This window comes from Amphiprion ocellaris, chromosome 10 (genome assembly GCF_022539595.1).
Source record: "Amphiprion ocellaris isolate individual 3 ecotype Okinawa chromosome 10, ASM2253959v1, whole genome shotgun sequence".
Taxonomy (NCBI): Eukaryota; Metazoa; Chordata; class Actinopteri; family Pomacentridae; genus Amphiprion; species Amphiprion ocellaris.
The window spans coordinates 4,906,251-4,925,165 of record NC_072775.1 but is presented as its reverse complement, the minus strand read 5'-3'; the positions used below and the strand labels follow the sequence as shown (position 1 = coordinate 4,925,165).

Below are 18,915 nucleotides of genomic sequence, written 5' to 3'. Positions count from 1 at the left end.
AGCTCAAGCACACTAGCTCACCTTTAACTTTGCTCAAACACTACAAAAGTACTCTACACAATGGCAAATTTTAATACAGGAACAATCCAGCCATAGAATTTGAAACTATTAACCGATTCTGAAAAAGAATAATGTGAAATCACTGGGTTAAAACAGAGCCAAAAGGATTTATACAACACCAGTGCAATAATGAGTTAATTTTACCCTGTATCCATTGGTAGAAAGCTTCTAAAGATAATAGGAACTCTGGTTTATACAACTATCAAAACATTTTGAGATAAAACTTCAGCTTTTTTATCCACTCTAGGTAAAAATTTGCATATTTTACTGCCAAATCATTAAAAAAATAGTGCTGGATAAACTTAAATCACTGTTGGGTCTGTATGGCTTTGACCCATCCTGGATCAGTTTTAACTCTAACCATTTTTAGTGTAAAATTACAACTCAGAAGCCAAATATTTAAAAGACTGTTTTATCACTCTGACTGTTTCTGTGGCTTTTCACAGCCAGCGCGCACACTGTAGCCAGCCAGCAACATATTGAATTTAATGCTCTGGTTTTCTGGAATCATAGGAAGTGCAACATGCTAAACTTGACTTCGTGTTCAGTCTGAATTCACTCCAAGATGCTGAATTCAGTGAGAGCATAGAACCGATTTTGTTACAGAACCATGAATGAAATGCAACAGTTGAACGTGGTTCATTTTAAAAGTAGAAATGATCTGTGGCTTGAACAACAATCCAGAATCCCCTTTCCTCCATTAATCTCCCTTTGTTGCTCGTCTTTATCCCCCGCTAATCTTTAACTCCATCTCAGCAATGTCTGTGTATTTTTTTTTCTCTTTTAGATATTTGGGCGATGTTTGAGATGTGTATCTTTTATTGCGCCTCGAAGCAAAACTTCCATTTCTTTTGATAATATTCTAGATGCAATCTTAATGCAATGCAGAGTGTGAAGATGGGAGCAACCAGGATGTTTTAAGGCCGGCAAATTTGCACAGGCTCCACCATTTGCCAAATAGCTCGATTTAGCTGGAGAATGGCTTTGCCAGAGGCCATATCCATCTTCTTAAGCCTTACAATTTTAACCTCACTCTGAAAATTAACAATTTTTGGTATCTTTGCTTATTTTTTTTGGATGTTCTTTTCCTCTCATTCTTTTATCCTCTTGTTCCCTCTGTCTTGTGTTTGTTTGCCCTTTATCTCTATTTTGTGCTTGACTTTTTTTTGCCTCTTCCTTCACATTTCTCTTATCATTCTATCTGCTGTTCTTCTCCCAGTCCTCAAATAGCAGCACATCGTGATGAGTAGACTATCGTTTATGTATCATATTTTCTGTGACGTCTGCTTCAGAGGCTCTGATATCCAGGTCAGATGTCTGTGCTACGCTGAATATTTTATTGACCTTCATTGGAGAAATTTCAGGGACATCTGACTGATTTTATCGCTTCTTTTAATAGAAAATACTTAATTTAGTTTTCAGGAAGTCACAAATAAACTATAAATGGATGTTCTCTTCTTTGTTGTCTTCATAGAGGGAGTGTAGGGGTTTATAAGGGAATGTATGAGGATGTTATAAAAATAACAGGGTTGACAACAGAATAAAATATGCAAAATTTCCCTTACTATTCAGCATCCTGAACTGAGCAGAAGTATCGTAGACCTGTTCTGACCAAGAAGAGCATGTAGTGATGCTTTATGGGGCATAGAAGGAATTTGACTTGTGACCATTCTGAATTTCTCTCAGTGATAGTTTAGCTAAATACTGAAAAAAACAAGGGAAAAAAATACAACCTGCCAGTTTTATGAGTTGAAGTTGAATAAATGGAACAAACAAGAGACTGAACAAGCACTTTATCCAATTTATTACTTAAATATTTAAATATACAGATGAATAGTAGACCCACTATTGAACTCTTAAGGGTGATTGAAAAAATATTCCAATGTCAGTGTTATACTGATATTTTACCCAATGTAATATGAAGAAAGCCTTATATTGAAGATGGTCTGATACAAAGAATAATGCATGAGGTGATTTAATGCCTTCCTTGGGATGATTTGTAATAACTTAATGATTCCTTAACTTTTCATGTAGCAACATCATCAGGTCAAAATTACAAGATTAAGTCTTTGGATTATGATGAAGTACTTGCAAACTAATAGCATCAATATCAGCTTTGCATTTGGTGCTATTTAATGCTAGTTAGCTAATATTAGCAAGCATATAATATCATGGGTTTTTTTTTTTAAGATTATTAGCATGACAACATTTTAGCCACTTAGCATTTACATGTTTTCATTAGCTGTTTTTCTCTAATATATTTTATGCACATTTTGAACTACTGCATCAGAAAAAGTTATTGGAAACACAAAACAACGTAAAAAAACAACCAATGTACAGGAGGATCAGCTGATATGTAGCTAGCTTGCTAAGTAACTATCAGTCACGACTTATTTTTTATCATAAAATGACAAGCTTACAGTGAACAACACAAGACGATTAATATCACAGCAATGACGCAACATGAAGCTCAAAGGATGTGAACCCACATCTGAACCAGACGGGAGGTGGAGCATCGAACCACGTCTCCACCACCTGCTCACTGCTTGTGTTTTATGAGAAGGACTGGTGGTGCATCATCCATCGTTGTACACAGTCAGTTGTTTGTAATAAAAAATAAATAACCAATGCAACCAGTGGTCTGACACCTGCTGCTGTGCTGTAAATCCAATACACCTGCAAATGTGGTTGAATTCAGGGCAGAGACGTATACTGCTATCATCATGCCTCTATTGAAGCACATAACTATGAGAAAGCATTTAACTCAATGCAACCTTCCCTCCTAATCTTTGTTTTTTTTTCGTTCTTTAAAACCTCCTTCGCAATCACCTGCACTACCTCACTCCCTCCCCTGCGCTGTTCTGCATGAGGCAGCCTCCACATTGCAGCCAGCTGTGGTTGCAGGTGTAGGAGTGAAGGAAAACGATGGCGCTAGTTTTCTCTGCTGTCAGAAGTTCCTGCCACATCCAGTCCACTGCCTGCCTTCACACACTCCACCTGCGACGAGCTGACTGCCAGAAACTTGAGCAAACATCTGCCTCGTTCGCTGCTAATGTGACATTACAACACATATATACGTGTACATGCGGCACGAGTAAATAGATGTGTCCTCCTTCTGTTTCCCAGGTAACCGAAACGAGGACGGGCCCTCTTGGCTGCAGTAACTACGACAGCTTGGACTCAGTCAGCTCGGTGTTGGTGCACAGCCCGGAAAATAAGATCCACCTAAAGGGTAAGGCTGGGTAACACACACACAGACACACACAAACAGACATATATTCTCTCATATACTCACCTTCAGTTCATGCACACACACACACACACACACACACACACACACACACACACACACACACACACACACACACACACACACACACACACACACACACACACACAGCCTCAGCCCTGACAAAAAGATCCACTGACGGGATAGGATTTTCCATACACTTGAGCACACACTGCCGCCACCTCCAGCCACCACACTGCCAAGCCTCTCACCTCCTGCATGTAGTAGTTGGCTGGGATGACCCTTTACTTTACGCTGCAGTAGTTTATATGTCTGGTTCTGCCTGAATGGCTCTCCGTCTCATGGGGAATCTGTTATCTTACCAGGCTGTAGATGGACCGTGTCTAGTCGCACTGACCTCAGCTTCACCTCTCCATCCACACCTGGGGCACAAATACAGCTGAAGGGCTAATGCATGGACTGGTCTTCTTGCTTAATTATACTTTTCATCAAATCATCAACCATAGATTTTTGATGGGGGAAAATCTCTCTTTGCCATTCAGCCAGATTGTAAACTAAAGTGTGAGTAATTTTGTTTCTTTAATAAGCTTTTTGCCTCGAAACCTGTTGTGTAATTCAGTTTAATGTGCAATTACTATCTTCTGTAGTTACTTGGTAGCAGGCAGGCTACCAATACAGAAATATGTGATCACCAGGGATGAAAGTTAAAAGAAGTTATATATTAGGAGATGATCCAGAAAGGACTGGAGAATGAGTGGGAACACTATGACATTGAGGCAGAGGAAGCTTTACAAAGATATAAAGCATTTAAGCTTTCATTGAAATTTCAGAGGTGGTTAGTAATGAGTTGCATTTACTCTGATAGATGTATGTTTTTCAGTAAATTGTACTTAGAGTTAATGCTACTATATTACTACTATACTCAATTTTGATTATGCTCTTCTATACACTTCTTTTACTCAGTATTTGTTGTATGCAATTATACAGAGCATTTCTTATGAATATACCAGTGGTGTAATGATCTGTGTGTCTTTTAAGTTTGTTTTTTTTTACCTGATTTGATTACTGCTGGTTACTTTTTGTACTGGGCCATTGATCGACATGCTGGTTGTGAGACCTCTGTGCTGTTTTTTTCAATGCAATGTTGAACAACAACAATGAACGTCCCTGCAGAAATCAGATGGAGGGTGTGCAGAGAATGCAGAGACAGAACAAAGTCATGATGGAGAAGAGGTGGATGCGGTCAACAGAAACTTGATGGAGAAGAGGATTTATGAGCTGTATCTCTTTTGGGGCGCACACCAAAAATGAGTCAGTCTCCATAGAACCTGATGTTAAAATGTCAAACTTTACAGCAGAAATAAACATGTTTATACCACAGCACACAAAGCAGTTTTGGTCCCTTTAGCTAATTTCCCCAGTCATGATAACTGTTCGGGGGATAAATTTCTTTATACCTCGCTTGTTTGAATTGCATCATTCGAAAGTTATCTATAATCATAGGTGTGGCTGCTTTGAGCGAGACTCACAGTCCATGACTCAGAGACATTCATACATACCATAGGAAACCCCCAGAGTCCATGGCCTGAAATGTTGCTGCTATTCTTGTGATACAAGGGCAACATACACAGTTTTGTACAGGTAGTTTTTATGTTGAGTTTGAATGATGTACATCCAGTTCATGGTTGTGTCGGTTTAACATTGAATATTGATGGCAACAAATTTGTCTTTGGTGAACATTTTGAGGGCTCAGACTACATAATTACTGAGAGGGAATAGACATATTAAACATATTGGTGGGATGTAAACCCTACTGTTATGACAATAAGGCCTCTGCTCCTTGTATATCTACGTAGAATTTAAAAAGAGCCAAAGGTTCTTTTGCCATGGTGGTATATGGGCAGGAAAGACCAATAACATCACAGTGGTTTGCTTAATACAATTTTCCACTGGCTTCTGCTTTCATTCTTAATGCAGTCCTGTTTAATAATATAGCACATCCCCTGCTGCTTTCATGACAGGGAAAGATAATAATCAACAAAAAAGTGCCTGTTTAGGCTAATTGCTATTTGTATGCACGTGGAAATGAAATTGCTTGAATCAGCCACCTAGGGAGAGTAAATCTGGTGCAGAGACACATTTCCTTATCTTTAGGATGACAAAACAAGATAACCTGAGATAAATATGGTATGACTTGTCTATTTCAAAGAATTTTGTTAATGGAATCTGCTTTTTTTTGTGTTCACAGTGAACATCATGGCCCACACTAACTACCTCATTCCAACTTTTCTATCTCAAAAAAATGCAACTTATTCTGAGGCAATGTTCTGTTGTTAATAATGCAGTAGCAGACAGTTCCCATTACTACTGCCAAAATGATGTTCACAGCTTTGTTTAAGAGTTGTTGGCAAGATCAAAAGTCTGAGACCACTGCTGAAGATGCTACATTTTTGCATTTGTTGAGGTCAGGTAACTGTATGGTAAAGTCCATGACGTCCAGCACTTTTCAGTCCTCTTTGGTCTTCCAGTCTAAGCTTTAAGGAGTACTTGAACTTAAATCCTTCTCCACAAAGATGCATTCTCTTATGAATGAAACGCTGCTTCTTCTTGCTCAGAACGAAGTCAATGTGCTGCTGATGTCCAACTCCAGAGTAGAATACCCCCTCAAGGCTTGAATTTTCACAGCAGCATGTTTCACAGTGGGTTAGACTCACTGTGGTATCTGCTCCTGTGGATCCACTAACATACACCCCTCTGTCACTGCCACTAATCTAAATGGGTTTCATCAGTAAATACGGCTTTTGCCCATTGACCACTGTGAAATTCTGTTATGTCTTAGCCCACCCGAAGTGTTTGACCTTGTCTCCCATATTGAGACATGGTTTAGAGATGCTGCTGTCCTCTAAATTTACTACTGGGCGGCCTTATTTTTATAGGACTTTTGCTAATTTGGAAACTTGTGCTCTTTATTTGGTCAGTTCTGTATCTGTGCTGAAATTGCTTTTCTATCTCTGAGTAAACAAAGCTTAATTTATTGATGTGTTCTCACTTTTGCTGCCTGACCCTGCTTTGGATACAAATGGCCCAGTTTCCAGTGTTTCAGGGTACTATGCGCTACCCCTTTAGAACCTTTCAGTCTGGCCTTGATTTGACGCTGAGAAAGTCCCTCTTTTCTTGAAACAAGTACTTGACTTCTGCCACTTAGTTCTGATGCTATGTTTCCTATCTATCATACCGTCACGGTACTAATTAGGCAGTGCTTTGCTGGAAACTTGAGGCGCTAACATATTTATAGTATTGGCTGCAAGTTGAACTTTTAAACAAAATCTACTAATGAGACAATCAAATCTGAGTATCATGTGAATACTGCTTCAATAGAGGATAAACCTTTACATATTAGAACTTTTTGTGTTTCTGTATGTTTGTAAAACTTAAAACTTTCTGAGTATTTACTGGCTTGTATGAAAATATGACAGCCTTCCAATGTTGTCTGAAACTTTACCGCCTCTCAGTACATAACAAAATAGGCTTTTAGGCAGAGTGTATAATAGACAAAATTATTTTAAAAAAGCTTAAAGAAAAGAAGAATATATCAAAATGTCATTATCCTCCCCATCCATCTGACCTTGTCCTTTCCTTCAAGAGCTATCAAATAGCAATAGTCACTAGTGCTGATCTGTAACCTCTCTCAAAAAGGAGACAAACAGGGACCAAACTTTCTACTCATCTGAGTTCGTCCTTGAGACTGCATCTAATCCCAAGGGTGAGATATCACACGTTTCATTGAACCACTGCTTCACAGACGGTACTTTAGAGTTCTCCAAAGCTGAAGTATAATTTGCTTTTCTATTGTAAGGCCAAAGGCAACTGTGTTGTTGGAATGCAGTCAGTGTACGCTCTGCCTCTGAAATGATGAGTATTATCAGCATGGGATCTGGCAGCAATGCAGCATCTAACAAAGTAAGGAGAAAATACCTTGGTGTCAGAGAAACAATTCTGTCTACTAACACTTGATACTGGAATATGCATTGAGAGTCATTTGTATAGCATATATAAAAGCATTATAGATTGTCCTGCATATTTAGAGTGTCATCCCTCTTAAAAGGTGACTTAAAGCACTTGAAAACATTTTCTACAAGTGTGGCTGAATGAACAACAATCAAAGTTAAAGCTGTGCTACTTAGTATTTGTAGATTAACAAAGGATAAATGGACTAAGGATAAGGACTATGTATAATATTTAAGCTGTCACTTGTACCTACAAAGAAATATGACACAATTGTTTGCATTCCTAGCTTTGTGGTTCTTTTAGAATGACTTTGGCTTCATTCACCACAGATTTACTGATTAGTTCAGTTTCACAGCTGCTATCAAAGACGCTGGATAAACCTATTGTTCTTAGCCCCAAACAGCAGAAAGACAAATTAACAGTAGCTGGCTAACAAGCAAGAAGGTTCTGAGTTTGAACTCAATGCTTGTTTTTGTCCTTTCTGTGTGGAGTTTGTATGTTGTACCCATGCCTATGTGGGTTTTCTGTGGGTTTTCCGCCTTCCTCCCACAGTCCAAAGATATACATAGGTTAATTGGTGATTCTTAATTGACTGTAGGTGTGAGTGTAAGCATACATGTTTGTCTGTCTCGTTGTATTAACTCTATGGTGAATTTGTCACCTGTCTAGGCTGGACCATGCCTAGGCTGGACCATTAAATGGAGGAATAGATGGTTAACATATCTCTGCATGTAGCAGCTAAAGAACTAGAAATTTTCCTCCGAAGCTGGTGGAGACCAAAACAGAGTATAAAGGAGAATGACGATAATGGCCAGAAACAGGACTCTAAATGTCTGATAATGTTGCTCTGTGTCTGCTGGGCCTGGAAATAGGCATCAATTTGCTAACATATTAGCTTTATAAGCCAATATTGGATGGATGTTTGGGCACAGCTTTCTCTTCTTCCCTCGCATGGCCAAATAAATCAAATTTTACAGCTTCAAAGGTCAAAAAATATCTGTACTTATGAATTAACTCAGCCAGTGAGCTTCACTAGGACTGTGTAAGTGTAGTTTAATCAGATTCACTGCACCAAACATACAAAAAGGAAAGCGTGATCAGATTGCATTCTTATGCCCTATGCTCTGATTGGTGCATGAAAGTACCACTTCTCTCCGCCAGCACACTCTTTAAAACCAGTGAGTAGAGCACTAAATAAGCAAATACATAAATCTAGTATAGGACTCCATCATTAATATTAAGAAACTGGTTAAGAAAATGGGTTTTAAGGGTCCTCTCGAGTTTTACAGTGACTTATAAATAATCAATATGAGCATTTTAGCACTAAAAAATGAGTTTAGCATTGCATTTGTCCAGTTCAGTCCTAGAGAAGTGTTATTCATTGGTGCATTAAGACATTGGTTTGAGGTGAACTGTATCTTAGTGGTAAAATTTCTTAAATGCACCGTATTAATCTTTTCTTTGAGATAAAGTGATGTCACTGGTGTAAATTCCCTCTCTATTTACTAATGGTGTAATGAATGAAATGAAGGCTCGCTGCAATTTCCAAGGGTAAACTTTTAGTCTAATTGCAGCCAATTAACTTGATGGCTTCCATTTCTGGTATTTCAGAACTTTCATCCCAGGAGCTTTGTCGACGAAAAATTAGGTCGTGCAAGTTGTTTCTGGCTTTTGTAGCACTAAGTAAAGTCTATATTGAGGTATGTAGTCTCTTAAGGAATAATTATGAGAGAAGTGCTGGGGTATTTTGTATTAGTTCTGTGTGTGGGAGGTTATTTTTAAAGATCCCATAACTCTTCTTAATAGTACCACAGAAGGACTTCTCCAGAATTGTTGTCTCCAGTGTTGGCGTCCACGTAGGAATGAGTACTTACCCAATAGTTCCTAAATTTGTCCAATTGTTACAAATGCACCTTTCCATTAAAAGAGGATGAACTACTCTAACTACACAGTCTCTTTGTTTTTGAGGTCTTTCTAATAAATCTTTAAAGAACAAAACACTATCAGACTTATGGGACAGAATAGTATTGCATTATGTACTGTAGTGGTGACTGGGTAGAATCTCTGAAGCTCCGTGCTGTATTTTCTCTAGGCAAATAGAAGACTTCTCTTTGTATTTTCTTTTCCCAGAATGCTTTAGTGTTTCATTGTTCTTACTCTTTCTGATCTCTGACTGATTGCATGCCTGTGTATGTTGTGTGTCTTTAGGCTTTGTATCTGTGTGTGTTTCAGTGCAGCAAAGACCACTGCTTTGGTGCCTCTTTCTTATCAGTAATGGTTTATGAAAACAGCTTTGAATCAGAGTGACGCATTAAAAATTAGTTGGTAACTCCTCATTATTCTTTTTTCATTCAGTGTTTCTGCAAAGCTTTTTGTCTTCAATATTAAACCTATTAGGTTATTAGTTGTGTGTTGTTACTGTGTATATAGAAGGTGAGTGTGTTTGTGTGCGTGTGGGTGGTGTATGAGTGTATCCACAATGCGTCAAGGGTCCAACAAAAGTAAATCCAGTAACAGTAATAAACAGGACTGTGTGGGGAGAGACAAGGACTTGAACTACAGAATCCAGTGGATAAGTTGGCTTAGGTAACCTTTAGTTTACGCAATGTTCACTCACAAACTGAAAAATGCAACACTGCTCTCAACACAATGCTCCATGTGACTAAGAACTCACTGGAAATCATTCTATAGAAGTCAAACTCCATCCTGAGGCAAGTATAGGACTGATGCTCATCGACATGCAGCCTTGGAGAGTACAGTTCCATGCGTGACATATGAGTCATCCATGTAGCACACGAGCAGTTTGGCCACAGGTTTACGAGAACCTGCTAGTAATGCTGTTCTCTGGTAATGTGTATGAATGATTTGTCAGTGTCTTTTCAAAATTACCACAATTGGAATATTGTTGCCATTTCAGAACTTGGGTTTACAAGACATTGTTCTTTTTTGTTTGTTTGTTTTTGGTTTTGTCCTATGCCATTATATAACAATATATTTTTTACAAAACAAGTGAATTATTGACATTTGCAAGGACGTTCTGCACTACGAGAAGCATAAGTAGTCAGTACTGTAAATTTGTTTATTATAATGGCAGGTTAGTTGGTTGCAGTCAAGGTTAAAGTCGAGGGGTGAGTTTTATCAAATAGGTTTGAGTCCGAAAAAGACAAATAATCTTAGTTCTTACAACTTTATGGTGCAAATATTAGTTCAGGTAAAGCATAATCTTTGTTCTTGAACCAAAGTTCTATTAACTTTCTGTATCATACTCAAAGGTAAATACCTGGTTTTAAACTGATAATATCCTTGAAAATTTAGCATACTTTTCATTCCACCTAAGCTCCACATTATCTTGAAATAAAGCATGCATCTGAGCTGCTTTTTCATAAAAAATCCTTGTCACAGATCCACACCCACTCACTACTGCTATTACTCTTATTCTAACCCTGACCCACAGAGCACAGCTGCTTGTGTTTGTTTGGTTGTCTTGTTGACCATTCTCTTCCTGAGTAAACAGGCCTGCAATGTACATATACCCCTGCTCTGTGGAGAGCATCATGACTAGTCTCTCTCATTGGTCCTTTACTGCCCATAGAAAGGCCTTCAACCTCGTCGTCAGAAAACAAATGTTGCACAACATTTGTCACTGTCCTCACAACATATTGTGTAACCTCCCCATATGGCTGCACCAGTCTGTTTAGTCCAAAGAGTGTGTGAATAAGCCATCACTGTGGTTGAGACGCCTCATTTTCTGTGTACCATTTATGCCAGCACATTTCCAATCATCATGAGAAAGCTGATGACTGATTTTCAACAACTGCAAAAAAAAAAAAAAAAAAGCACACATTTCTCGATCAGTGAGCCACTCTCAGAACTATTTTTGGGCCAGTAAGTGAATGAAGTCATCTTCTTCCTTCAGATTCTGAAAAGTCACAAAAGCAGATCTCTCTCCATCTGACTGATTGAGCTACTGTGGCATCTAAATCAGCACATATTAAGGCCTAGTGTACATCTCAGACTGGATGTCAGTCTGCTTGACCCCCAGCTATTCTGAAAATAAGAAAACAGGTAGGGCATGAGTTAGGCTGAGGCGGGCCATGTACATGTCTCTGGATAGACTGTTCATCCACCTGTCATTTAAAATGGACAAAATCTCACTTTTGCATCACTTTAAATCTCAAATACAATCTAAACCCCGAACATCTGTCATGAATGGGGAAATTGGCTATGGATAAGAAAGCCATTTTAGGCTGTAAACATATTTTATTATGGGGGTTCGATGGGTATTGACTTACTTTTGGGTCAGTCTCAAGTGGCCATTTGAGGAATTTTGTGTCACTTTTGGCTTTATTTTTCAGCCCTGGAGGTTGCCGTTGGGCTAAGCAGGTTGGCATGAATGAGCAAAATACTAGCTGTGTCAAACATATTCAAATGATTGCAGAAATAACAGAAAAAGAACACATGTCATCCAGTTATCATTAGTGTACAATATATTATGTAAAATTGATGAGGCATATGCTCTCAGAGCAACAGAGATAGGGGCAAAGGGCTTTACTTAACAATGACTACTAGAGGAAGCTTAACATTATGAAATTATACCTGAAATTACACAAATGATGTGAAAAATCCTCTATCATTAAAATATTAAATCACAAAACCAAGCCTAGCAGCTTGACTTTGTGCAAAATTGTATGCTTCAAGTCCTATTGTGTTTCTGCTAAGGCACCAAGACCAGAAGGCTGTTGATTACCATTTCAAGCAATCATCCTTGAAGACTGAAGTAACTTAGGAGAACACTTGGGTATTCTGCCAGACCTGAACTTATCTGCAGTTTGGTACTGCGGTTTGTAGAAGACACCAAAAATACACACTATTCGTGGAAAGAAATCCAATTGCTAGTCAAGAATGTATTGGATGAACTCCTGGATAATGTTCAATGACAAGGTCTTTCTATGTCCTAACATTTTTAGAATTGTAATTATTGAGAATAGTATAGTATTAAGGTTAAGATAAGATTGTAGTTATGCTCAATATGACACACTATGACTGTAGTTTGGCAACTTAAAGAGAGATTAGAATTTCATTAATTGAGGAAACTGAGAAGTCGTGATTAGTAGACAAGGTTATGTTTAGATTGATGACAGGTTATTGACTGGACATAAACACTCATATTCTGCATGACGGTCAAATTTGCTTCCTGCCCAGACACAATGCCTAATTCACTATCCACAGGGCTTCATAGAGTGTCCGCATCCTCCTTTATCGGCACAAGTTTGATTTAAATCGTGAGGTTCAGAATTATTTATATGGACCTAATGCCAAGAAATGCTGCACTTTTTAAAAGAATGCCTTAAGACATCAAGCTAAACCAACAGACTTTGCTGAACGTTTGACTAGAAAGAAGTCCGTCCACTTTGTAAATCCCCCAGACTTTGCCACCCTTCTGCACTGGCAGGGGCAAAACGGCCACTTTAGTCCTCCACTGAGGTGACTCTAGCAGAGAACTGATACCAGAGAGTAAATGTAGTCAGTTCATTTGCAGACAGGTTACTACCTTCAAAAGGCTTTTGCAACAACCGCTACCATTTTATAGCTTGACTGTAACCCTGTCCTCTATTCTCTTTCCACGTTCTCCTGGAGATCCCCAGTTTTTTTCATGGCACCTGTCTTCTCTTTTTAACCAGCAGCCGTATAAGTAACAATTGTCAAATCTGTCCATGGCCTCAAATGCACCCTCTCACATTTCACCTAGTTCAAATGTATTGCGAAGGATTTTTCATGGAGACATTTTGAAGGCTTCACACAGTCCTTCCATATCTTTATGACCAATTATGAGCAAAATCTCCTCAGTGAATAACTCAGACACCAACCCTCGCTTGTTGCTTGAATACTAAACCTCTGTATGTCGGTTCCATAAAAAACCTTTGCAGTTGCATTGAGAAAGGATGACAAAGAATGCTCTTGACCATGAATACAAACCGAACTCCTGAATACAAAAGCCTTTCCCAGAATATTAAACCCTCCCCAACCTAAAATACAAACTACGAGTGGCAGACACTGTCACAGTCCTATTCATTCTCAATAACAAGCAAACCTTTCATTTCTATCTTATTCTTCTGTTCATGATCCCAGTGATAGAAATATTACTTGATCACAGATGTCCCTGGAATATAGAATCAGTTGTCCTCAGTTTACCACACAGTCAAAGTAGTTTCTCATTTTATTAGCGAGAAAAGATCATATAATGCAAGCACAAAGATGAATCTGCAGGCCCCGCTTTTAGCCATAAATGACACCGTTGGTTGCAGACAGCTGCTGGGTGGCCTGCTCAGTGCGACTCTGGGAAAACCTTGAACAGATCCTCCTCCACAGCACCCCAAATGGGTCTTTAGAACTCTGCTGGAATTCCATCAGTAGAGGGAGCTGGGCCTGGGGACAGCTGCTGTATGACACTTGTGAGTTCCTCTGCAGGGTGAGAGGTCTGTCAAGTGCCTCCCTCAGCTCAGGCAGTCACTGAAACAAATTCTCAGCACACCAGCTGTCACCGTATACCGCAGTGTATAAATCATTTACCGAATTTCTCATCAGCACCTGCTCTGACATCACAGCTCTAAATGGCAGCCTCGAATGTAAAGGTTGTTTAAAGACAGCCAGAGATATGGAGGAGAGAGCCACGCAAAACTCCCATCTTTTGAAAAAGTACTTGTGACTCTGGAGGCATTTTGCCCTTTTAACAGAAAGACCTTTAGGATTTTACTCGCTCATCGCCCAGCAGGTCTCATCTATTCCCAATCTAACCGCCTTGTGTTTTGCATACATCCATAATGAAGACGAATATTTGTGAAAGAGCAAAAACTATGTGAAAACTCAAGAGGACAGGAGATGGATTTTTCTCTAGTTGATGCATCTTTTGCATATTGTTCATGGAACATTTTTTATACGACCAAAATCTACGAAGATGACTCATCATAGTTTGAACTGATATCAGAATATCTATAATACAATAAATGGTACGAGGAGAGAATGTGAAAACATAGGTTCCATTTGTTGAATCATTCAAAATGAGCCATAAGAAAAACTGTTTTGTGTGCACTATTACAGTAGAAATGAGCTGTCACTTATGTACTTCTCTTTGAGAGAGAAGTTCCGCCTTTCTTTCTATTGCAATAGACTAAAGTGCTTCTTGTATATTTTGAGGTGATAAGAGCGGTTTTCCCATGACAACTAACTCAGAGAAGCGTAAAACAACCCAGGAAAACAGCTGAAGAAAATGTGCATTTCATTCTTCGGGCAAGTCTGCTGAAAATTCAAGTGACAGTCGGATGGAAACCTCACAAGCAAGAAAGAAAAGGACAGGCAAAGGAGAAAAAAGATCAGCATAAAGAGCAGCGTTGACAATCTGTGATACGGCAGCATCTGTGCCAGCCCATCTACTTTACTGTATATTGAAGCCAATGCCAAAGCCTGAGGCCCTGAAAGCCGGAGCACGGTCCAAGGGTACCAACAGCACCTCCTCTCCAGCCAAGAGTGCATTCCAGTATAGTGGACAAGCACTCACCAAAGCAAAGGCTTAGAGAGAACACACACACACACTCTCAGACACACACTGATAACAGAGGGGTGCTGATCATGGGGGAGGCTTAAGAGCTTCAAATTGCCCAAAATGAAAAGTGTGTTCTCTGCAGGAGGTTGAGAGGTAGAAAGAAAGGGAACTGTGGGTCTGCTATTTCTGGTTTACTAGGCTGATCTAAATCTATGGCTGGATGGAGGCAAAGCCTCATGGGTAATGACCCTAAAAGCCCCCATCAAATGGAGACACCCACAGGCTTTTTTTTCCCCTGAAATTTGTGGCGGTGTTGGGAAACAGGTGTGATGAAAGAGATAAAAACTGAAAACAAAAGGCGAGTGATGAAATAATTTTTACCACTGTTCCCAGCCAAAAACAGAACCTTTCTAAAGGTCAAGTTGAGACAAGACAGATGAAGCTTTTCATCCATAATCTCTAAAAATAAATTTTATCTTCAAAAGGCAAATTGCTCTCAGTTACGCGGGCCAAAGTTTGGCACTTGGCTCACTATCTGTATGTGATTAAACTTTGTAACACTCACAGTATGGAGGATTGATGGTTGTTTGATTCACTGAGTGATTAAATGATTGTCTTAATCCTCCCTTTAGAGAGCTGAATGTAATTAATAAAGTGACACCAATGTTAGATGAATTAGAATCCAACTTAAAATAGGCTATAAATCAACCAAAGAAGGGAGCAACCTGGAGGGGTAATTATGCAAGACGATTTTCTGTTTTCTCCCTCTTCATTCCATGTCTTTATATGCACAGCATTCCTTTCCTCTGTCATTCAGAATGATGTTTTGTGAGCCTTGTCTTCACTTTGTTGACCACTGTGATTGTCATGTCCTATTAAACGCTCAGTCCCAGTTGTACATTGGGAATTAGAAGCTCTGGGAGACACTAAGACAGCATGTTTTTTAGTTAGCAGTCTCCATCTTCCTCTTCCGTTGACGGTGCATCGCCCCATCTCTTGTCACATTACCACCAACAACTGTCAATCAATGAAAGCTGTGAAATAAAGCTGCATTTTGGGCATGAATGTGTGGAGAGTCACATCTGGGTTCGCCTCTGATTTATGAGCCTCTGCAACTCAACATTTTTTGTTTTCATACATTGATATTCCTGAGGTTTGACAAACTGGAATCTAATTATCACTTGTCTTATGAAAATAATCCTTTCATTATTCAAAGATAGCTAAACAAGAAGTGACGGGTTTTTGTATAATTACAGAAATTTTAACCCAAAAAAATCTTGAATGAATGTGTTTTCAGATACACATACAGGTACGTGTACACTAAAGAAATGTATTCCTTTATCTAATTGCTTTTACACCTGTAAATATCTTTCATTTAACATCAGAAAGACCAAAAAAATACAAGTGATCTAATGTAAATTTAAGGTTGGAAAATATAAATTTGCACTAGTTTGTTTCAAACGGTTATTTTCCATCATTTTAAAAAAATTTAGCACCCCTAATGCAAGAATATTACCATTTTTTCCTGGTGCTGTTCTTGGGGTTTGACTGAAGACTGTATATAAAAGACAAACGTAGCCTTCGGGTCTGAAAAGTGAAGCCAATGTGCTCCAAGACGCGGTTAGCAGGTATCTAAATAGCAAATATTCTTGTTTCTCCGCATTATTATACCCCTCCTGTGTTCTACATGAACTTGCTCAGATGTATTTAACCAGTTTAATTAGCTTTAAAGGACCAGTTCAACTCATATAATGGCATTTTCTACTTGACTGCATTGCTTACATGTGACTGAAATGTTATCAATGCATCGGAATGACTTAATTTTATTCATGAGTCATATTTTAAAGACTGTAACGTTTAAGAGAATCGCAAAGAGATAATTTCTTCATTTTATATGTAAAACAAATCCACAATTCATGTTAGTTACAGTATAAAGAAGGATATTAGACAAATCAAACACATTCGAAACATCACAATGATACAGTCTATAATCTGAGGCTGCAGCTACCCAATGCTGTCACTGTCGATTAATTACTGGGTCAATACTGTTATAGTTGCAGTCTTGCTAACAGCCAGCAGGGGGCGACTCCTCTGCTTGCAAAAAGAAGCCTGATTGTACAGAAGTCTATGAGAAAATAACTTCAATTCTCCTTTGATTTGTTACCTCAGTAAATATTTTGCAAATACGCTTATGGTCTTGTTGACTAGTTTAAAGATTTCTTAAATACAGCATGACGTTCATTTTGTAAATTGTGGCCACATTTAGAGGAAAATAGACAATAAAGCAGAGTATGTTTTAGGGTGGGGCTACCTTGTGATTGACAAATCACTATCATATCTTCATGCATAATATCCTCCGGTACTCCAGTCCACTTCATGGTCATCTTTTATGCACAAAAAAGCATATTCCTATGAATGATCTTTATAGAATGTCAGATGTTATTAAAAACTTGTTCTATTTTTGATTTTTTTTTTTAATATCATTGAAAAAAGATAGGATGATGATAAAAGATTTTGAAGGCTCTGGATTTTTCTTTAAAGTATCAATGCCTCTATATCGTCTATTGATCAAGCTGCTAGTGCCAGAAAACATTTAAGTGCAAATCACAAGGAAACCATGGAAGGAGAACATATTAACTCATCCACTCAACTAACAACTTTAAATAATGTATGATTCAAAAAACACTAATGAGGCCACATTACTAACAGTCACTGGTAGTGGTACTGGTAAGAAATCAAAGTTCATTGGGAACTGTGTCATCAAACAGTATCCTAGCAGGAATATATTTAGTAAATTTGATACATTTCTCAAAAAACTGCCCAGTTTGGGAATGTTATCTTTGAAATGAACCTTAAACATTAATTTTAAATCAAATGACTGTTAATGGGATGACTCCATTCTGCAACATATTATCTGGGCTGAGGGAAGCAACTGTCTCAGATACGTCACCGATGTTCATTAAAATCACACAGTGGGCACAAGTTTGTTTTCCAAGTTCTTTTAAGGACTTTCACCCAGAGATGTTCTCACTTGATTGACTGACTGCTGAAAAGGCTTTCATTTTAGCTTCCATTCAGATGTTAGAGGATGTGACTCCTTTTCAGCTAATCCCTCTCTCTCTCCGAGTTTATGTGTATCTCACAATTCAGAAAGAGTCACGCTGAAGGCCCCTTTTAAGCAAAGTAAGTCTGTCGTATCATTCCCACCTTTCACATTCATGCGGGCTTAATTGCATCGTTGGAGCTTTATATGAAATGCCAGATAGTGGCTAATATTCGCTCTAGTCACATTATGTGACACATTCAAGTGTGCGTTTTTATTCATTTTGATTCAGCAGATGTTTTGCTGAATACTAATGTGCGGCTGCAATAACAACATGTGGGTCCAAGGTGAAAAGCAGGTAGGTGAGAGGAGGAAGAGGCACTTACAAGTGCTCGCCTGACAGTGGTGCTGAATAAACCGTCCTCAATTTCTCTTTGCACTTTTATTATGCTCTGCATAAAAAAACGACCAAGTTGTGTTGGATACACAGAGCCAATTTTTGTACACAATTACTGTGCAGCCTACCGGGGTTAGAGTGATTCAAACTTTTCAAAAGGGAGGTTGAAAGGTACTTTGGATGTGGGTAGCTGAACTTTTGTGAAAGCTGTTTATTGTAATACCACACATAACATGTACATACTACACTGTGCATAATCCTACACATCTTCCAACTGATGAGTAATGCATGCTGTCAACACTGTTTGCATCCCTCACAAATATACAAGTATACGGTCTTATATTTAAGACTGGACTGTGTAGTGCTGGAATTGAACTTGACAAGTGACTCTCCATAGTAATGTTCAATATTTTGGATGTGGAACTATGCAATCAGTGCTGCTACAGAGAAGCAATCGGTGTTTGTCCGACTGCCATAGATATCAGAGTTTTGTGGACCCAAAGAAATTACAATAAAGACAAGGTTGTAAAAGAAAAAAGTTAGCTTCACTTCAAAAAGCATGGTGACAAGTTAACAAAAAGCAGACATACCAACCACAGGCAGCAGACTGAGGCAGA

The 18,915-nt window shown here is 38.6% G+C and overlaps 1 protein-coding gene across 2 annotated transcripts in view; it reads left to right on the top strand.

The window, feature by feature from the left end:
* brinp2 (bone morphogenetic protein/retinoic acid inducible neural-specific 2) overlaps positions 1 to 18,915 on the top strand; it is a 253,346-nt gene that overhangs the window by 174,057 nt on the left and 60,374 nt on the right. For both annotated transcript variants that reach the window (XM_023261639.3, XM_023261640.3), the window contains one exon: positions 3,187 to 3,292. In XM_023261639.3, the coding sequence (XP_023117407.1) occupies positions 3,187 to 3,292 (106 nt within the window). The remainder of the gene's footprint in view (positions 1 to 3,186; positions 3,293 to 18,915) is intronic.